The sequence below is a fragment of the Hermetia illucens genome, chromosome 2 (assembly GCF_905115235.1).
Source record: "Hermetia illucens chromosome 2, iHerIll2.2.curated.20191125, whole genome shotgun sequence".
NCBI lineage: Eukaryota > Metazoa > Arthropoda > Insecta > Diptera > Stratiomyidae > Hermetia > Hermetia illucens.
The window spans coordinates 27236992-27256711 of NC_051850.1; the positions used below are offsets into that span (position 1 = coordinate 27236992).

The following is a 19720-nucleotide window of genomic DNA, read 5'->3' on the forward strand; positions in this document are numbered from 1 at the left end:
ATTTTTTTCAAGGTTAACCAAGTGCGCCATTGATCTAAAAGACTCCATTAGTACCTTTTGGAATTGGCTTAACTTTCGCTGTCGAAGGTTCATTTTCAAAACAAATCCAATCAAACAATTGGAGTGATGTAAATGAATGAGATCTAGGCCTCAAAATACATCCCATTTCGATATCTGTTCTAATAAAGGTAGTAATTGTACATTACTATATTTTAGAAATTTATCAGAAAACCTCTTATAAATTTATCGTAGAAGTATAAAGCCTGGCATAACTATAAGCGATAATATAGTTCCAGAATTGGGCCTTAAATTGTCCTTTGATTTTACTACTATAAACAAAATTGTGGCAAATCTAAATTTCCTTTTGTGTAAATTTACCACATGCTAAGGAACCTTTCATAGAATATGTTCCATATACATATTCTGATATATATCAATCTGAGATACTAAAAAAGTTCAGCTTGGACGGATTTTTTCGTCCGGTGAAACAATATTGGAAGTGACTATTAGAGATGGGTAGGTGATGTATATAATACCGCAAAAGTGATATCTTAAAGTGTAATATTATAATACCATCATCCAACGTGCAAGCTTTACAACATTACCGCATTACCTAACATCATTAAACATCATCACTTTTCATAGCATAAGTGGCGGCAGCAGTTGTCGAGCGCCGCGTCGATGCTGTCGAAGAGTATCGCTTGCGAATCTATTGTTGTTATGATTGTCTATTCTTTTGGCTGCCTTTGCGCTAGAAAATTCTCTGCTTTTGAATCTTCTCTCGGCTGTGATTGGTGTGACATGATGATTTCGATTTTGTGTGTGATAAAAAAAAACTTTTAATTATACCAAGAAAAATCCAATTGGATCAGGACCTTGAACTGTGTTAGAACACTTCATTCAGGACCGCAACGTTACACTACAGGGTAGACTGTAGGAGGCAATGTGGACAGCATTGCGCTCGCCCGAGGTCATTACCCTGATTTGACTCAAGTACCCATTCACAGCTGAGTCGACTGGTATCCGACGCCAAATTACGATACAAATTTCACTATCACCAGTAAGATTTGAACCAGGACCTTCTGTACGACAGCCTTGGGCTCTAACCACTCAGCTATCCGGACACCAGGCAAAGACAACTTTTAAGTGCAGTCCTTTGCATGTGAAAATATTATACTGTCTAATATCGTATATGGGAACTTTTTTTTCTACTCTTCCATGCTTTACGCTATTAAGATAGTAAATGCAGGACAAATGACTCTAGTGATGACGTATTATTCGGCAATATCGGCTGCCGAGTGTTAATATTTGATGACGACTTTATAGTACCATATATGAGATTGGGGTAATGAAAGGTGATGTCCGTAATAATTTGTAATATAACTTTACCTCTAGTGACCAGTGTAGAAGACTATTCTTCGCTTTGTGTCGAAAAGGCTGTTATCACTATTTACGGCGTGTAACATTTATAAAAGTCGGCAATAACTGGGTTTAGTAAAGAAAGTTTTCTTCGCTAATCCCGCTAATTTTCAGACATGAAATATTATATAAAGGATTGGGTTTGATTGAAATCTTTCCAGGCGTTGAAATGCCTGTCTACAAATGCAGCATCGATGTTCCTCGGATAGAAGTAATCATAAAAGATTATTTTGACTACGGACCTTGTTTGTGGAAAATTACTAACAAAAATGCCAGGTTAGCTTCATACCAATTAGTAGTAAAAGGCTTTAGGTAGGTATACCAATTGTATTACTGAATGAGGATTCTCATCCCCAAAAGCAACTAACTTCTTTTGTTGATGTCGTTACTGTCCTATGTCATGTACACTGCAATCGATAGCTGAGTGGTTAGACCACAAAGCTGTCATACGGAAGGCCACGATTCAAGTCTCACTGGTGGCAGTGGTATTTGTATCTTGATTTGATGCCGGATACCAGTCGACTCAGTTGTGAATGAGTACCAGAGTCAAATCAGGGTAATAATCTTGCGTCAGTACAATGCTGACCACATTGCCTACTACAGGCTATCCTGTAGTGTACCGTCGTCTTTAACATACTTCAAGGCCAATTGGATTGCTGCACCAACGATCATTATTATTATTGATTATTTAGGAAATACATGTGAATCTATTTTGTATATCATGTAATTTGATGTCACGACTATCTCAAGAATCGCGTCCTTTTGGGTATCGAAAAAAGTTAATTCCTGATTTGACATTTCGTCTCAATGTTTCTGAACTAATGACTCACCAAGGACATGGGTCGTCGCGAGCGAAGTGCAATCGAAAACTGACGTTTGCGAAGAACGCTCACGGTTTGACATAAACCTCAAACCACGGTAGATCTACTATAGGCAGTACCCACACTAAAATGACGCCACTTGCGAATGGGCTGCAGAAGCTTATCTGTACACATCAGAGACGCTAAACAAGGAAAAGGCATAATCTTCGTCAAATCATATTGGTAAGAGAGAGATCGGTAAGCTTTTGCTATTCTGGAACTACTGCCGTGTTCACTCATATAGCAAAGAGTTGTTTCACATATTCACTTATGCATAAGCAAAAACTTACCGATCTCACCAATACATTGGCAAGTCCGGGCGGTATGTTAAACACAGATGATCGGATTTTCGCATAAGCGAGATATGCTCAACGGCAAAACAATTTGAAATCGTGCGTACTCGCACTGATTTCCCCCCTTGAGGGGCAAGGGGGAGTGTGGTAGCTGTCTAGTATCTAACTGTGCCTCAAACGATACGCTTCGCGAGGCTCGCGAGCGTTGTGAACGTCAAACGGAAATCATCTATTGTGGTATGCTTAAAAATTTCACTTTGTGTGTATGCTAAATGAATCTACTTTCTGGGAAAAATCATTTTTGATACTTTTTGCAAAGGTATTTTTCTATAAAATTGTTTTCAAAACGATAGAATCTTCTTATTACTGTTCAATAGCTGGGTTTTCTTTCGTTACACTTCAGACGAAACTAACCTTTAAAATATGGCTTTTTCTCAATGCCTATTGGGCCTCTGTTTCCGGACGGCTCAGTAGTTAGAGCGCAAGGCTGTCACAGTAAATGATCGCGGTTCAAACCTCACTGGTGGCATTGTGACGTTATGTCAGATACAAATCGACTGAGTTGTGCATGAAATCATCATGAAAATCAGGGTAACAATCATGGGCGTGCACAATGCTCAATACAGGGTATCGTTATGGTCTTGAAAGAAGTGCTCTAACCTACTCCAAGGTCCAAGTTCAATTGGATTGTCGTACCAACGATTACTAGTGTTATTGTTCAGCTCCAAGACAGAGTGATAACAGGTTTGATTAAGCCTTACTTTGAGTAACTTTGCCTCATATCGGTCCGCAGCCACCATATTCGTCGCAACATAGCTTTTGGCTTTCCCGAAAACTTAAGGAAAATTGATCGTGGGTATAGTTCTTAGTTGATAGTAAAGTCTTCTTTGAAGCGAAGACTTTCTGGACTTTTTCATGAATTTGAAAAGCATTGGAGTAAGTCCAATATGTGAGATGTGACTGCGCCAGATGGAAGTTACTTTGATGGGGATGAATAGATTTAGCCTGAGAATTAGTAGCTAGTTTCCTAATTGGAATTAATTGAAAATAAAGGATCATGCGTACCTGAAGTATAAGCATAAACTTACGGCTTTCTTTTGGTGCAGAATGAATTGGTGACTACAATCAGAGCCTCGGAGTACCATGGCGGTACTGGTTTATATTAAGTTCAGGTTGTATGCAGGGGAATGCCAGGCCTATTTTAAATCTCTACCGTAATAAAGAGATCTAGCTCTTGACTTTTCCACATGGAGTTTCGCTCACGATATTAGCATTAGTTGTCAGCAGCTTTTTCTTCAATACAAGAGTCTTTAATATGACCTTTTAGAGTTTCAGGCAAATTTTCAGAAACCAGTTGTATGTTTGGTCGTTAGTCAATAAACATTTTGCCATAGAAAAATCTATCTTAACATTCCGAATTTCTAGGTTGCCCGTCTGCAGAAACCTCTTTAGTAGGACCTTGCAATCAGGCATTATATTGAACAGCCCGACACCGAGAATTCACCTACGAATTTCAAATATGGATCTTTTCCTTTGAATATATCCAATCATCTGCAGTATTTTTCTGTTATCTTATGTTTATGTTGATCCTATATCCTACATCTTATATTTATCTGGTAGGCGATAAAAATGACTAAATATGATACGAGGCGATCCCCTCACTTTTCAAATTAATAATTTCAACACAACCACCTTGCGCAAACTGCGATGTTCCCACCAGACAACAATACAGTTTGAGCATCACAGTTCTCCTCAAGTAAGTGCATCTCTCACCGGTCCGTGACATGTGACTGTCAGCTACCGACTCGGGTGTTTTCTTTGCAGTAGTACAACCTGCCCAATATCGTTGAATTTGTCACCCGCGCGAACTACAAAAGTACTTATTTCCGTGTAAGTTCTATGGTGTGACATTGCAATTCGCTGAATATGGGTAAAAAATCGCTGAACAAGCCAACCAGCAGTCAGCGGACCACTGTAAGCTCTTGACAGTCTTCGTATTAGCGATTCTAATGGGTTCCCATTTCCACAGGCCAAAAAGGACTACAACTCGTTCAAAGTCGTTTTGTTTTACTGTTTACTCATCATAATTTTGCCCGTTATAACCTTTTTTACGGTTAAAAATGCAATATGTGATAGTCTCCTAAATATGAATCCAATCTCCTCGAACATTAGTTCGGCGATGTGTGCAGTGATTGCATTGCATGTTGCTCTCGGGATATACATTTATCGCGCCTATTTCGCGGCGGAAGACAGTGCGGACGATCAAGCGGATGTGGACAAGAAGCAGGACTAAAACTTGTAACATTTAAAGTCATTATAGATTAAGGGTTAGTTTCGGTTTACACGTAGGTAAATAATTTGCAAAATGATATAATAAAGTCGTTTTTATGTCGATTGTATGAAACTTTCATAAAACGAATGTGTTTGTCATTAAACCCTGTACTGTGTTTTCACTTACAAGTTTGTTTTCCCACGGTAACTAACGTCTGCCGTTTCGAGTGATGGATGTGGCACATTCAGTTGAGAATAATAGATGCAGATTGCACCCCCGTTGTAGCACGTCGCCCTTTTCTAATTGCACTCTTTCAAAAAGTATGAGTAAACTACCTCAAATTCGTGCGACATTTAGTAGCACTAAGTTCCAAGCAAGAACATGCTTTGGCTTTCGTCCAAAGGCCCTAGCATAAGGAATACTCCATTCATTTTCATATTTTCTTTCTTTGTGTTAATGTAATTATCATTTTAGTGTCATTGCAATATTTTTCCCTGCATGGTCATAACTTAAATATAATTGATGCCCCCCGATTGAATTGAAGTCAGAAATTTAGCCTCTCTAATTACCTACGAAATCGTATCTCCCAAATCGAAATATGTAATTAAAATCCTTTTACATTTAGTTCCAATTTTCTTGGTAAAGTAACGAGGGAGAGTCTCCGTGTCTTTTAGTTTTAGATTTCAGTTTGGACCATGAACCTAGACAATCCTCCCAATGTTCCATTACAATTAGCGCATCAGGCAACCTACGCGCAACCGTTGTGCGTTCAACTTTCCGAGAAGTTTGCATACTTCCTTCGTTATTCTCTTCTACGTAGATCTAAGGCGATCCACTCGTCGACCATTCTGAAATGGTCAGTTTCGTTGCATGACAGAACCTGCAATGGAGTTGTCACCCTTCCTCAATATATGATTTAGACGCTGTCACTTCGCCTTCTCATCAAAACGGCCTTACGTCGGAAAGTTCTTCATTCGTATCCCGATAACTCCAAGCAGACATGTTTTGATCACATCTTGATGCTTTCGAATAACAGTGGTAGTCACTTTCCATTTGTTATTCCCATATAGCAGCGCAGAAAGAACATTGACACGGAACAGCCCGAACTTGATGCTGATGCTAAGATACATGGAGAGCATAGAACGTTAGATGCAGAAACCATTCCATGTTCTTAATATTCTCCCCATTAATCCAAATAAGAATGACCCGTTTGACTGAGGATCTTGACTTCTCTAAATCCAGAGTTATTTCGCCAAGGTCCATGACTCAACATGGAAGGAAGCATACACAGGGTGCGACAGTATAACTTCCTTTTTTCAAAACTCAACAAAAACTATTGTATGCATCGGAAAATATTTATTTATTTTTTACAATGTAGGTACATGTCTAAAGTTTTTATTTACATTGTTTTGAAGATCAAATCTGTTAGGTGACGTCCCCCATTCTCCATACATTGCGTAAAGCGATTTCTGGCGTTTGTCATGACTCTTGTTAGCATAGCAGGTGTTATGTTGACAATTTCTTCTTGGATGTTGGTCTTCAAATCTTGTAAGGTTCTTGGACGGTTCACATAAACACGGGATTTCAAAAAACCCCATAGAAAAAAATCACAAGGGGACAGATCGGGAGAGCGTGCCGGCCATTCCAAATCGCCTCTAATTGAGATAAGGCGCTCTGGAAAGTGTTCCCTCAAAACAGCCATCGATGCTCTTGAAGTGTGTGCTGTTGCACCGTCTTGTTGGAACCAAGTGTCCCCCAAATTCAAATTTTGTAGCCGTGGGAAAAAAAAAAATTCTGTAGCATGTGTACATACCGGTCCGAATTCACTGTCACTGTAACCTAATTTTCCTCAAAAAACTAGAAACCAATAATTCCAGCTGAGGAAATTGCACACCACGCTGTGACTTTGGGTGAATGCAATGGCTTTTGATGCAATTCTCGAGGGTTGGTGTCAGCCCAGTAGCGCATGTTTTGTTTATTAACCGACCCACACAAATGAAAATGGGCTTCATCGCTAAAAAAAACAATAACACCCTCGGGAACGACATCAAGAAGAAGCTCACACGCGTTCATCCGAGAATTGAAGTCACGTTCTGAAAGCTCCTGCACTATCGCCATCTTATAGGGATGAAAATGAAGATCATCACGAAGAATTCACAGAACGATCGGATAGTCCAAGGGCAGATGCGTGTTTGCGCGCAGAACGCCGTGGCGATCGCAACATTGACGCTCTCACTGCTTCAATGTTCTCAGGTGATCTAACGCGCCGAGGGACTCCAGTTCTTCCTTTTGTCGCACTTGCAGTTTGTCTGAATGTAGTGACCCATGTAACAATTGATTTGCGGTCTGGGACGGGAGCCAACGAGGCTAAATTAAAGCGATTCCGAAATGCAGGCTGTGTTGCAATAACCGAACATTCGCTTGAAAAGTAAACCTCAACGGCAAAGGCACGCTCCTCACTATTCCAACGCATGATGGCGACTGAACCGTGTCGGGACAAAACTTTACAGTATCCCTTCTTGAACGAGACCACTAGCGCTCCGCTATGACATCAACTAACTGAGTGGCGCGAATTTTAAAAAAGGAAGTTATGCTGCCGCACCCTGTATTATTAGCATAGTCGAAGTGTTTAAGAAAATGTGCATTTTCATTAAGCACCTCCGTGCCCCCTCCGCAAGGCAGCACTGACCGATAACGAGGAGAAAAAGTCGGTGACAAAATACAACCCTGGCGAGCTCTACTTTGGAGTTTAAACTCTTCTGAGATTTTTTATCAATATAGCATTATAATAGCTTTTTCAAGATGAAGTTAATTCCACAATGATCCGAAGGGTGTTAATATGGGCGGTGCAGGAGCATCCAGAGTGAATCAACCTTTCACTTTCAGTTGTTGTTTGACGCGTTCCAGGTTTACTCTAGTAATTGTCTTTCCGACAGTAAGAAGTACGCAAAAATTCCTCTAGTTTAAAATTCAAGACGGGTATCTTTTTTTCGGAATCTTGACGACCACCCATCTCTTGAATTTACTGGGAATGACTTCGGAAGTGGCCGCTCCGCTGAGACTGCAGGGTCCGCACGAAAAGTTCCGCAGACAGACCATCAAGGCCAGCAAGGTTATTCCGCTTGAGTCCGCTAATGAAAAAGATAATTTCGCTTCTGTCCATATTCACATACTACAGTGGCTTGCCATATCTTCTACAAGAGCTGAAACTTCACTGGATGATATACGACAGAGTTTTCGAAAGACAACCACCTGCAAGTTTTTCCGTGAGGCGGTATAGGGTAGCGAGAGCATTGTTGCATTGGCTAACACGATGATAGAGTGCCTTTTTCATAGTGAACTTTGCCACGCTCCTCGAACTTAATCATAGTAATGCAGCGATTAACTGAGCTCTCAAGTCCTTACCTTCATTGATGAGCAGTCAGCCAGGTCTTATAATGTTTGTAATGTCCTTTCGGGATGTGGTCCATAGAGTTGGGAAAAATCATAATTATGAAAAGAGGCTACGGTTTCGTACCGGGGTAGAGGCAATTCATCAGACGATACATCACCTCTGCCCTGAGAATAGTGTGACCGAAGCGGCTTGCAGGTGCCGTACGCTCACTTTTATAATTCCTAAACCATAACAAGGATACGAATTATATTCAGCGTAAATCCGCCCCAGGGCAGAGGTGAGGCAGCGTCTGATGGCTGAGAAGCCAATAATTCAACAAGGTAACCTTATAATTAGCAGTTTGCTCCGATAAGAGTTACTTCTGAAAAATTCAAATGAATAATGGAAATAAATTCGCCATCAAAGTCGAAATTGTCGCAGTCATTATTTCAGCAATAAAGCAGATCTGAACTGCCCAACGAGAAACAAATACTCCACCTTAGCCTGACCCATGCTCCGCTGCATAATGTATGGCTCCACGTAGCGTCTATGGAGCAAGTGCAGGAATTTAACCAACCATTACGACACTTTGCCCTGGGGTATAAAATGGCGCATACTATGGAGGGGAAGGAAAATTTCTGGTCAAAAATTGATATATATGTAGCTTAAGAGAAATTTTGTGCTCGCAGCGCCTCACCATAGAGTCAAAGCTCTTACTGTACAAGATAGCAATCTTCGCAGTCCTTATATATTTATCTGGGATTTAGTTTCTGATCTTCATCTTTCGTCTACCAAGACTGTTAGTGAGCGGTGGTAGCCACACTCTGTACGAGGTGACCCTACGGTTAACTAAACGGTACAGATCTAGACCAAGGAGTCGGAAAACACCAGCCCGAATGCATCGCGAATCGTGCTTATTGGATCGTTTTCAGTCGGGAGTAACTGACTGCATTCAAGCAGCCTCTCTGATACCTCGTCGCTTCAGTGAGTAACCCGGAACTTACCGGGGAGGGCTATGGCAGGGCGGACCACTTAACCTTCATACTGGTTGAAATTATATGTATGAGTAATATAATAAAACAAGGCAACAAATCAAATAACAAACAAGCGGAACCCCGTACCCCATGCAAACTGGCCCATCAGGCGGAGGCAAATCTCCGTAACAGCGAGAGTCAGGTGACCACACCCAAGAAGGGAGAACTTGGGAGGTCAAGCCGTGAGCCATGGTTAACATTCGACTACTGTGAAGACCACAACTATCAAAAGTTCCCTCTCAAAAAAAAGTCAAGTTTCATTTTTGAACTTTTGGTGTTAAACTAAAAAGAGGAGTCTATGGACTATGAAGAGTGGGAGCAAGTTGCTCTTCATTTGGTCCGGTCCGACATTAACTGGATGCCGACTTAGGACTCCTCAATCCCTAAAAACAAATCGTAATTATGATTGCAATTATAATCAGAAATGAGCGTGATTTTGTGAATCATAATCACAAGCCATGATTACCATTGCAATCATGTAATCATAAAATCGTAATCACCGTAATCATAATCATGGAAGCATACGAAATCACCGTAGTTATTACGATCGATGTTGTTTGTGATCTGTGCAGTTGGTAACAAATATTTGAACTAATAATAATTTAGTGGATTAGATACAATGGGAAGAGTAAGTAATAATTGGTTTAGTTGTTGATTGAATTTGCGGACGCATGCGTTCTAGAGTTATGCAAATTGAAACTGGAGCTGCTTTTAAGGTTTTGTACTGACATTCGTCTGTCTTTGATGACTAATTTATTCGACTGAAACTGAAATCCTCTATAGTAGCACCATTTTGAATTTATTGCAAAGAAGGATTTCTTTCCTGGGATACTTTTTTTCTGCTGCAATAGTCTCAATTTAGAAACATACATATATATGTATTCCGTCAGTGGTGTGGTAATGTCCAATTTATACGCTCATATGTACGTACTGTGTGATAATCTTGTGCAAAATTTGGTCCTGTGTAACAATTGAAAACTGAATGTTAGAAATGAGGAATTAATTTTCAAATTTTTGGTCATTAGTGAAACGATTTCAATTGAAGAATTAGCAGTTTTGACTGATAATTATGTAGATATTGAAGTAAAATACGCGCATTAGGTTTGAAAGGCTTTGTATATAAATTGTGTATAATTAACATGGATGTTTCTAGACTGGACAATATTGAAAAATTTGGGTGATGTTTGCGGAGGAATGTTGGAGCGATGTCACCGCCTTTATTTTTAAAAGGATGTCGTGAACAGGGTTGTCGTTTTAAAGCAATCATATTATTTTTAATGGAGTGGTGCCTAGCGGACGGTTTACATCTGTAATTTTGATTTTCGGCGAAGTGAAATCCCGAAAAGCCGAGCTGCCACAAGGTCAATATTGTAACTGTTGGTGACGCGCTGAGCGAAAATTTCATTGATTGAAATAATAAAACTTGTTGTTTCTTTTTCGTTGGTGTGGGTATTTATTCTTGCAAATACCGATATTTAATTTCACTCTGAAAATTTCATGTTTTTTTAGACTGTGAGCGAGAATTTTATGGACATTTCATTCAATTTTTTTAAATGCTATAGACAAATATATCTTAAATTTGCGTCTCAAAGCCTTCACGCGCAGGGTTGAACTAATGATGCTACTTAGCTTACGGTACGTAGATGGTGCTTTCATTGAACTGAACGTGGACGACGGCCTTAAGACAATATCAGGTAACATCTTTAGATCAAGCAAAATGTGTAGATTCGTATGCCCCAGATAGGACCTATAGAGTCTTATAAAAATGGCTTAGTTATTAGAGGTGATATGGCGAGATTCGACAATCACGGCTGTGGTTGTGTTACAATCATACATTTATGCGCATTTCAATTGACCATTTCGGCTTCCTGTGATCACGCTCGAAGATATGTATATGGCTACAAACTACAAAGTGCAAACAGCTCCTCACGGTACGCATATAGATGACCCAAAATGGTGATGAGGACGATTGCTTCCTGCATTTACATACAAACATATTTACGAGCAATATTCCCAGATTTGGTACACTGACGGATCCCTCACAGCAGAGGGAGCGGGTGCCGGTGTCATTGGTCCAAGGAAAATGTGCTTTGAGCCAATGGGCTACACTAGCATATTCCAGGTGGAAATATACGCCATAGACAAATGTGTCTCCTTTAATCTGCAAAGGAACTACAGGGCCGATAGCCAAGCAGTGATCAAGGCACTTAGGTCCAACCAGGTGAACTCTTAACTGGTGTGGGAATGCCTTGAGAGACTGAATACACTCGGCTCGTCCAACAAGGTCTGGATACTTTGGGTTCCAGGCCATGCTGGGTTAGAAGGCAACGAGGTAGCGGCCGAACTAGCCAAGAAGGGAGCAGGGACACCTTTACACGGGCCAGAACCTTTCTGTGGAATCGGAAACTGTTTCATGGCTATGACTCTAAGAAATGAAGAGGAACCCAGGGTGTTTATTGGGGGATACGAACCCATGCGCACAAAAGATTGCTTAAACCTCACAAAAAATAACCTCCGAATCATAGTGGGAATTCTCACTGGTCAGTGTCGGCTGAACTATCATCTAGGGAAGCTAGGGATATCTACGGACACTGCCTGCAGGTTTTGTGAGGAGTAGGACGAAACCTCTATACATGTCCTGGGACAGTGTCCGGCACTTGTGGAAAGTAGGTCGAGGCATCTGGGAGAACACTTAATACCAGATGCAAAGCTGAAAGGTCGGAAAGTAGAGAACATACTAAAGTTCCTGACGGTTATAGGCCTGCTTGAGATACTATGATCAATAGGCTATAACCAGTAAAAGGGGCACAATATTTCTTTAAGGACGCGGTGTGACTTTCCCTTAACAGAATAATAATAAATATTCCCAGGAACATACATACACACCTATTGGTGTATTTCGTGAGTGTCCATTATCGTGATGCACGGATCAGATGGAAAAATTTATCTGATGTAGTCACACTCATATATCTGAGACAGAGACAGACATTCGTCAGATGCTTGTCTATTACAGCGGTTTGCCTGAAACGAATGAACGTTTGTTTGAAACAGACATTTACCTGGAACAGGTGCAGACAATTGTCTAATAGTGCTCTTAATGCGCGTATCAATATTCTCTCGTGTTGTGCCGTTCCGAGTGGGCGTTAGCCCTAAATATACCAAACTAGATCATCCTATAGATTTAAAACAAGCTACAAAACCAACCCTAAATTGCAAATTTTTCGTCTGTAGTAACTATAATAGATTGTAACGGTGTCCCCACCCTACAAAAATCAAAATCGATCCACTAACTGTATTTGTTGTAATTACTTTCACTTCTTTCAACTGTTGCGGACAATGAAATTGTAATCATAATTGCAAGTTCCAAAACATTATGAACACTCACGTAATCATGATTATGATTTTGCTAAAATCTGTTAGCCGACAATTTCCCTGCGTCAAAGATGAAGACACATGATGGCAGAGTAATGCTCACTAATATTGTCAGAACGGTAGGCGTACTAGCGATGCGCAAGCAAAGGTTGGCGACTATGCATCAGATGATGGTCCATGGTCCTTTCAAGGCGGATGTCATTACTTCTTTTGTTAGGCACTTTAAGAAAGACAACTCCTATATATACTACTCATCTGAATATGGTCGATGTAATTAGATATTCGTTGTCAGTGTAGCAGGTTTTGTGCTCGAACAGTGACGATTGTAGTTGCAGAAATGTACAAAGCTTTCACCATCGTTGTTATGGTCAAGACCATGCCTCCACACCACCTGTCCTAGTAAGACAGATTCTATCAAAGCATTGGCATTCAAATCAACATCAGTTGCTCATAAAAAGCCTCCTCTATGTCCGTTGGTGCATGATGCTGCTTGGACCGACCAAGATTCTGTTTTATAAAAATTATTGCGAATGTTTCTCCTAGAATATTATCCCCTCTTTCTGCAATTCTCTGCTTTCGAAATTCAAAATATAAAACGCATGAAAGACTTTCGCCCGACATCTAGCACTCCTGGCTGATTTCGACATTATTGGATTTCTTTTATCTGCCAAAGCACATTGTTGAAAAGCCGGCATGAAAAAACGTTGAACGATTGTAATTTTAGACGTTCTTTATTGCTCAGATAATGCTAAAGTTGTTTTAACATAAATATGACCTGTTGGAGTCTGCACCGGCGTATTTTAACAGTTCGTTCCACAAAGCACTATACATTACTGCATAGAATCTGCCTTTTTGAGTATAGGGGATTCACACACTATGCACTGCTATCAATCAAACCTGATGCTATGCAAGTGATAAGCTTACAGCAGGAATACGAACAACAGCATCCACGGCGACTGGGAGTGAGTCGACCCCAGGGCAACGAGGTCGAAAGGCCATCACCCTAACCCCCCAATCATCGTGCAGTCATACTATAGCTGTTCCATTTTGTTCAGTTCTTTGGTAATTACTCCTAATTGAAATCGATCAAAGTAAAATTCAGATTTTCTGCAAAGCTATTGCACCAGACTTGCAAATCATCTTTGGCGATAATCCCGCTTCGCAAACAAAGTGATAAATTTGATAATAAATTTCACAATTTCGACATATTATTGAATTAAAACTTACAGACCGGTAGAAATATTACTATGTCAGAAAATTCCAAAAATAACAGTCGTGTCAACTTAAATATAACCGCAGTAGTGAAAATTGAATCGTATTAGTCGAGGCACAGCTCAATATGATGAACAAGCAGTGGTGATAACAACGTACATAACAGACGTGCCTGTGCATCTAAGCTTGATTAGGTACTCGTGCTTTACTGGATAAAAGTGATGTCCGAGTTTAACCCTGACAGATCCCTTCGTGAAATTAAGGGGAGATTAGCTACTTGTTGAATTGGAAGTTTTGGCATGACGTTAAACTTTGGTTAGTTAACATTTGCCAATGACATTGACCAGCTGCTTTCAATATGGCTAAAGTTCACTTATCCGTAATTTTGACACATAATTCAAGAAAATTCACATTAAAGCAAAGAAAAGGGGTCATTTCAAATATTGGCCTTTATTAGCAAGATATTGCTATACTGCATTTTTAAAGAATTTTTGAGCTTAACTTTGGCCTTTTGATTCTCGCTAGGGATAAAGACATCTAAGAAGGTGAGTTTCTTATCAATATGAAAACATGGTTGGCACAAAAACTTGGACGACCGACCATAGTTTGGCTAATTTGTTTGTGTCGTTATTTTTTTCCTATTTTATTTTCCAATGAGACTGCGCTTCAGTTTCATTGTCATCACACTTAATGCTGTGCAAGTGATAAGCCTACATGAGCAGGACAATACAACGATGAACAGAAGCATCCATGACCAACGAGGATTAGAACCCGAGCAAACGAGGTTGAGAAGCTGGCGCTCCAAAAACTAGGTTTATTATTACCGCAATTATAAAACCATAAAACTGCTGGATTCTATGATTTCATTCATTTCATAACAAATAAATGAAGTACTCGGAATATTGACTCTTATATAGATATGGCATTCTGAATCGTATGTCACACTTCACGTATTACGATGTAGATTGTTGATTTTCGATAATTATGTGGAAACTATACCACTTTGACCATTCCTATACACGAAAGTATACTGTTGTACTAGGAAACTACGTAGAATTTAAAAAACGTTCCCAATCAAATAAACTTGATTTTGGTCACGATCGTCCACGAGCGGCGGTAAAATTGTTAATAGTCAATTTCTTGAGAACGATATAATTTTGGACTTATGCCTTTATAAGTCTTACTTTTTAAAAAGTCCTGATGCTTTAGTGTGTGATTATTATTTATCCGGTGATCGTTGACCTGAAAATTGGTCACTATAGTCAGTATATAGTCATATGGGATATCAAATGAAAGACCCCGATGACTGCTTTCCGAAGCTGATATTAGTTTGGCATAAACTACAAAATGCACGATTAACTAACCAAAATATGAACACTTAAAGTGAGACAGGGCTCATTTTCGGAAACTACCCAGCCCAAAAATTTGAACAAATCAGGGTGATGCATTTATACGGAATCTAGACCGAAAAATATGTCCTATTCTGATATTTGCTCAAATAAACTTACTAATAGTATACTACCAACTTTTTGAAGTGCATGGAAACCAAACCAAAGTCCAATTCGGAATTTTCAAACCAATCTTTGCAGGATGAAAAAGATGGCGTCCAGTGGGCGGACCGCATTGCGTTCTTTGTATCTTCATTTGTACTGGTTCCCATTGTGGCATTTTCTGTCCTGTTTTCTATCTCTACTTTCATTTCCTGTATATAGTATTTTTGGGAACAACCAACAACACAGGAAACTGTGAAACTGCAGGACAAAAAATATAGTGTCCGGTGGGCGGGGCTTTTCAGTTAGGATCGCAGTTGCGTTCTGTAAATCATCATTGATATTGGTTCCCAATTGTGGGATGGGGTTAGTGCATCTGGCCACGTTTGATATAGAAATTTCTCAGCTTGGTGCCAAAATCAATCGTAGAGGGCGACGATCTGAATAATATTCCAATGGTACTTCCTGCTGTATTTATGTATGTATGTATTGGTTGTTTATATCTGATTACTTAGTTACATGGATTCCCACCAACAGAAGTGAAGATTCGCGCAAAACCCATTGAAATTTTGATTCGGCCTCAAACCGGATGATCCATTTTTTATCCTGCTTTTTTAGCTAGTTTTCTGTATATAGTCTTCTGGGGTACAGTTAGATACTATAATTTACTGGGGGGAGCCGCAGCTTCGAGCACTCAGGGCATTGTTAGGCCCATTGTACTATCCTCGTAAATCGCCTATTCAATGGCTTCCCGCCTACGACGTTCGCAGGCTTTAGCGAATCAGAGAACACTTTTCAGAGGCAGAGAGTGCAGATTCTTTATTGAAGAAAACCTTGCCAAGGTGTCTTCGTCTGAGATCTGAGGAAGCCGGGCAGCTGCATAAGAAGTGCAGGGCCTTTTCCTCTTCACATTGGCTGGCCGAAACCACCACCCCAATCTTTTCCACATGGTAGTTCAAGCAGCAGTGTCTTAAGGGACAACAAAAATGCCGCTCTTGTGATCCCAGGCTCTTTCACAAGGATTTTCGCCTGCCGGTAAGAGTTCAAATTTCTCCACTCGGCTGCGTAAATCTTTGCAATTTCACCTTTTAGAGTAGACTTGACAGTGGATGGCCGGATTGCAAAAGCTGGTTCTGGCCCCACCATTTTGGATCCAGACCTTCGGCGATCCAGTCTGTCGGCCTCCTCATTACCAGCGATGTTAGAGTGCCCCGGCACCCACATTAGGAATGTTTGGTTCAGTCCTCCAAGTTTCTGCAGCACCTGATGACAACTCCACACCAACTGATATGTCGTTGCTGTTTAGTGCTGATAATGCCGCCCGACTGTCGGAACAGATTCGAATGGTGGTGGGTACAACTGGCACACACACTATACACCCCTAGTTGTCGAAAATCGTTTCAATATTTATTTATTATATTGTTTGACAGCTGGAGAAAATATAGGTATGCCGGCTGAAGACGAGGAGAAGGGGTGATTCCTACGGGCCAGGAATAGAGACTTCACTGGAATAAAAAATAATGGGGGATCCACAGAATTTTCAATCTCTACAATTTTCACCACGGACTCGGATTTTCTTTTTACGATTCTGCCCTTCCAACTATTGGAGCTTTACCATCGTTTTTTTTTGTACCTAGGTGCGAAATAATCAGACATACCATCATTATATTTGTAAATATATCAGAGATTGTAGGGGATCCGCACATTCCATAGTGTTCCTTGGAAGCAAAAACAACCCTAAGATATTATTTGTAATTAAGGGATAATCTCTAAATTGTAAGTGCACTGAAATGTGGCATACGCCAAAAATAAATACACCGTGTTAGTCTCTTAATTAAAAAGCCAATCTTGTGTGTTAAGGTGAATCTGAAGTCACAATCGTCAGAGGGAAGATGAAATTATGTAAAGAGAAACTACGCTCCTCATCATTCACTATATTTAACATAATTGAAGCAATCTTTATGCAATGAAAAAATAGGTTGAAGAACGTCATTTTATCTTCTAACGAATAGAAGTACAATATTTTCATTACTGACCATCATATAACAAAAATATAACTAAATAACGCTCCATCGTACTTATTTTCACTACTGATAATACATACATGATACTAAAATGATATGCATAAATAATTCATTTATGATTTTTATTTCTTTTCAGATTATTAAATATACTTTACGCGACCAACATTTATTGCATTTCATAAAATAATATAGAAATCGAAAATGGAGATCAATTACAATATTGGCCAATCATTAATTGTTGAGTTGGAAGATGAGTGCTTCGTGGGGGAACTGAAGCTAGTAAATAAAGATCGAACGCGTATCGAACTTTGTAACGTTTTTGATTTTCACACGGGCGAAAAAATAAGTGGCAATCAAATTTTCTACAAATCAGACATAAAGTCCATAAAAATAATCAACAATGACATAGTGGAGGGGAGCACATCAGGAAATCATGACCCATCGAACGACATAATTACCGAAGCTGATAAACAAGCAACAACACTACTAACGTCATGCGAGTTACAGGAAATCGAAACACATTGTAAAAACGCTCAATATATATTCAAGACCGACCGTTACTATCATGATGCTATCAAAGATATGCGTCGACAAAATGAGATTGTTTTAAATCTCGAATCGTGCCAGGCTGGACGCAGCACTAGAACAACAATAATTACGGTTGCAACACGCCAGAATGTTTACGTATTTGATATTTTATCTTTGGGTCGTGTATACCCCGAGTTGAAAGGAGTGTTAGAAGCCCCACGACCGAAGAAAATCATTCACGATTCTCGAAAAATTGTTGATAATTTAAAATATCGTCAAGATGTTGAACTTAAGGGGATTTTCGATACTTACGCAGCTCACATTGGAGTCGGGGGAGACAAATCATTATGGAAATTGGAAGATTGCTTGAAGAAGTATTTGAATTTGCCGGAAAATTTCATAATATCTGAGAAGGTAGGTGTTTGAGAATATTTGTCTTATGCGTTAGTAGATGTTAGTAAATTTTGAATGATAATTGCAGAATATAAATTGGCATGAGCGACCGTTCGATGATAATCGAAAAACAATTACATCCAAAAAGGTGCTATTTACTTATAAGCTCTACGAATGTATATTACATGACCATATCCTTAAGAAGTTTTACAAAACATGCGAAATTTTTGCTAACGTTTATTCAAACAACAAGGACTCAGTCGAAGTTGCATCGGATATGGCGAGCAATAAAAATAGTTCTATTAACGAAATCGAAGACATTGACTTAGATTTACCGATAGAAATGGAAACAGATCGATAGCTACAAAATGAAATGAAAATCCCGTTTTTCATAAATGTTCCAGTTTGGATACGAGATGTTATTCTTACAAATACTCTGTTTATATTATATATAATTTGTTGAGAGAGTTATGTTATTCAATTAAGATCCGTTTAAGGGAAATGTTGGACAATAATATTTAAAATATCTCAGGGTATCAGGTTATACGCATAGATTCAGAGGTACTATGAATTATATTCAACACTTCATTGCTGATTATCCACTCATCGACGCATGGATTAGATCGACATGTTTTTCAGTTGGAACTGAATTGTCTCCCAGAATTTGTTAATAAGATTATTCCACACCTCTAATAAAATTAATTCATACATCTATATATCAAGGAAAATATTCAACGGCATCTTCTTGTCCATTTTACCTGTGACATACTGTCCGATGAAAACTGCATATACTGAATAGAATTACATTTGTTATAAATTTTCACCTAATAATTAGTATTTTTCTATTAGTCTGTATAATTTTGAAAACGTTTAATAGCAATGAATTGTAGAGTTTGTAGAGAAAAGTTTTATCCCCTATAATTTTGTTCATAATAGTTGGATTTTCTTCAAACTTGACAAAATTGTGCATTATGCTCTTCATTACACGCATGCGTCTGGGATGAACCATCACTCCCTTATATTTCACCCAATATCAAATATTGAACCAGTTTCGAAAAGTACTAATTGAGACCTTTTATTTGATACCCCACATGGCTACATTCTGTAAAAAAAACGGCCTTCACACGGGATGACTCCTTTAAACACTTTGGGAGACGATTTTTCTAATTTCATTTCCTACAGTTTTGATAGTTGACATGGTTTTATTTGTCCGAGATATATAGCTACTTCGTTAGAACTACCCATACATTTTCTATTGAATGAGCACCTGACTCAAATCAGGGTAATAATCTCGGACGAGTGCAATGCTGACCACATTGCATCCTACAGGATACTGTAATCTTGTAGTGTACCGTTACGGTCTTAAATGAAGTGCTCTAACACACTTTAAAACTCTGATCCAACATGGATTGTCGCGCCAATGATTATTATTATTATTATCACTCTCAAG

At 39.3% G+C, this 19720-nt stretch overlaps 2 protein-coding genes across 6 annotated transcripts in view; both read left to right on the forward strand.

The window, feature by feature from the left end:
• Positions 1 to 19098, forward strand: part of LOC119647597 (protein Exd1 homolog) — a 20175-nt gene extending 1077 nt beyond the window's left edge. Inside the window, exons 1-3 of one of the 5 annotated variants that reach the window (XM_038048623.1) lie at positions 4784 to 4921; positions 17486 to 18291; positions 18359 to 19098. In XM_038048623.1, coding sequence (XP_037904551.1) covers positions 17551 to 18291; positions 18359 to 18631 — 1014 coding nt within the window. In that variant the 5' untranslated portion in view covers positions 4784 to 4921; positions 17486 to 17550 and the 3' untranslated portion in view covers positions 18632 to 19098. Of the gene's footprint in view, positions 1 to 4783; positions 4922 to 13504; positions 14381 to 17485; positions 18292 to 18358 lie in introns of those variants that run through there. The other 4 variants (XM_038048620.1, XM_038048622.1, XM_038048619.1 and 1 more) reach the window with 4 other exon arrangements.
• On the forward strand, positions 4321 to 5007 carry LOC119647599 (vacuolar ATPase assembly integral membrane protein VMA21 homolog). The gene is made up of 2 exons (XM_038048625.1): positions 4321 to 4546; positions 4602 to 5007. The coding sequence occupies exons 1-2, from the start codon at positions 4499 to 4501 to the stop codon at positions 4863 to 4865; spliced, it is 312 nt and encodes a 103-aa protein (XP_037904553.1). The 5' UTR covers positions 4321 to 4498; the 3' UTR covers positions 4866 to 5007.
• Positions 19099 to 19720: the final 622 nt, after the last annotated feature.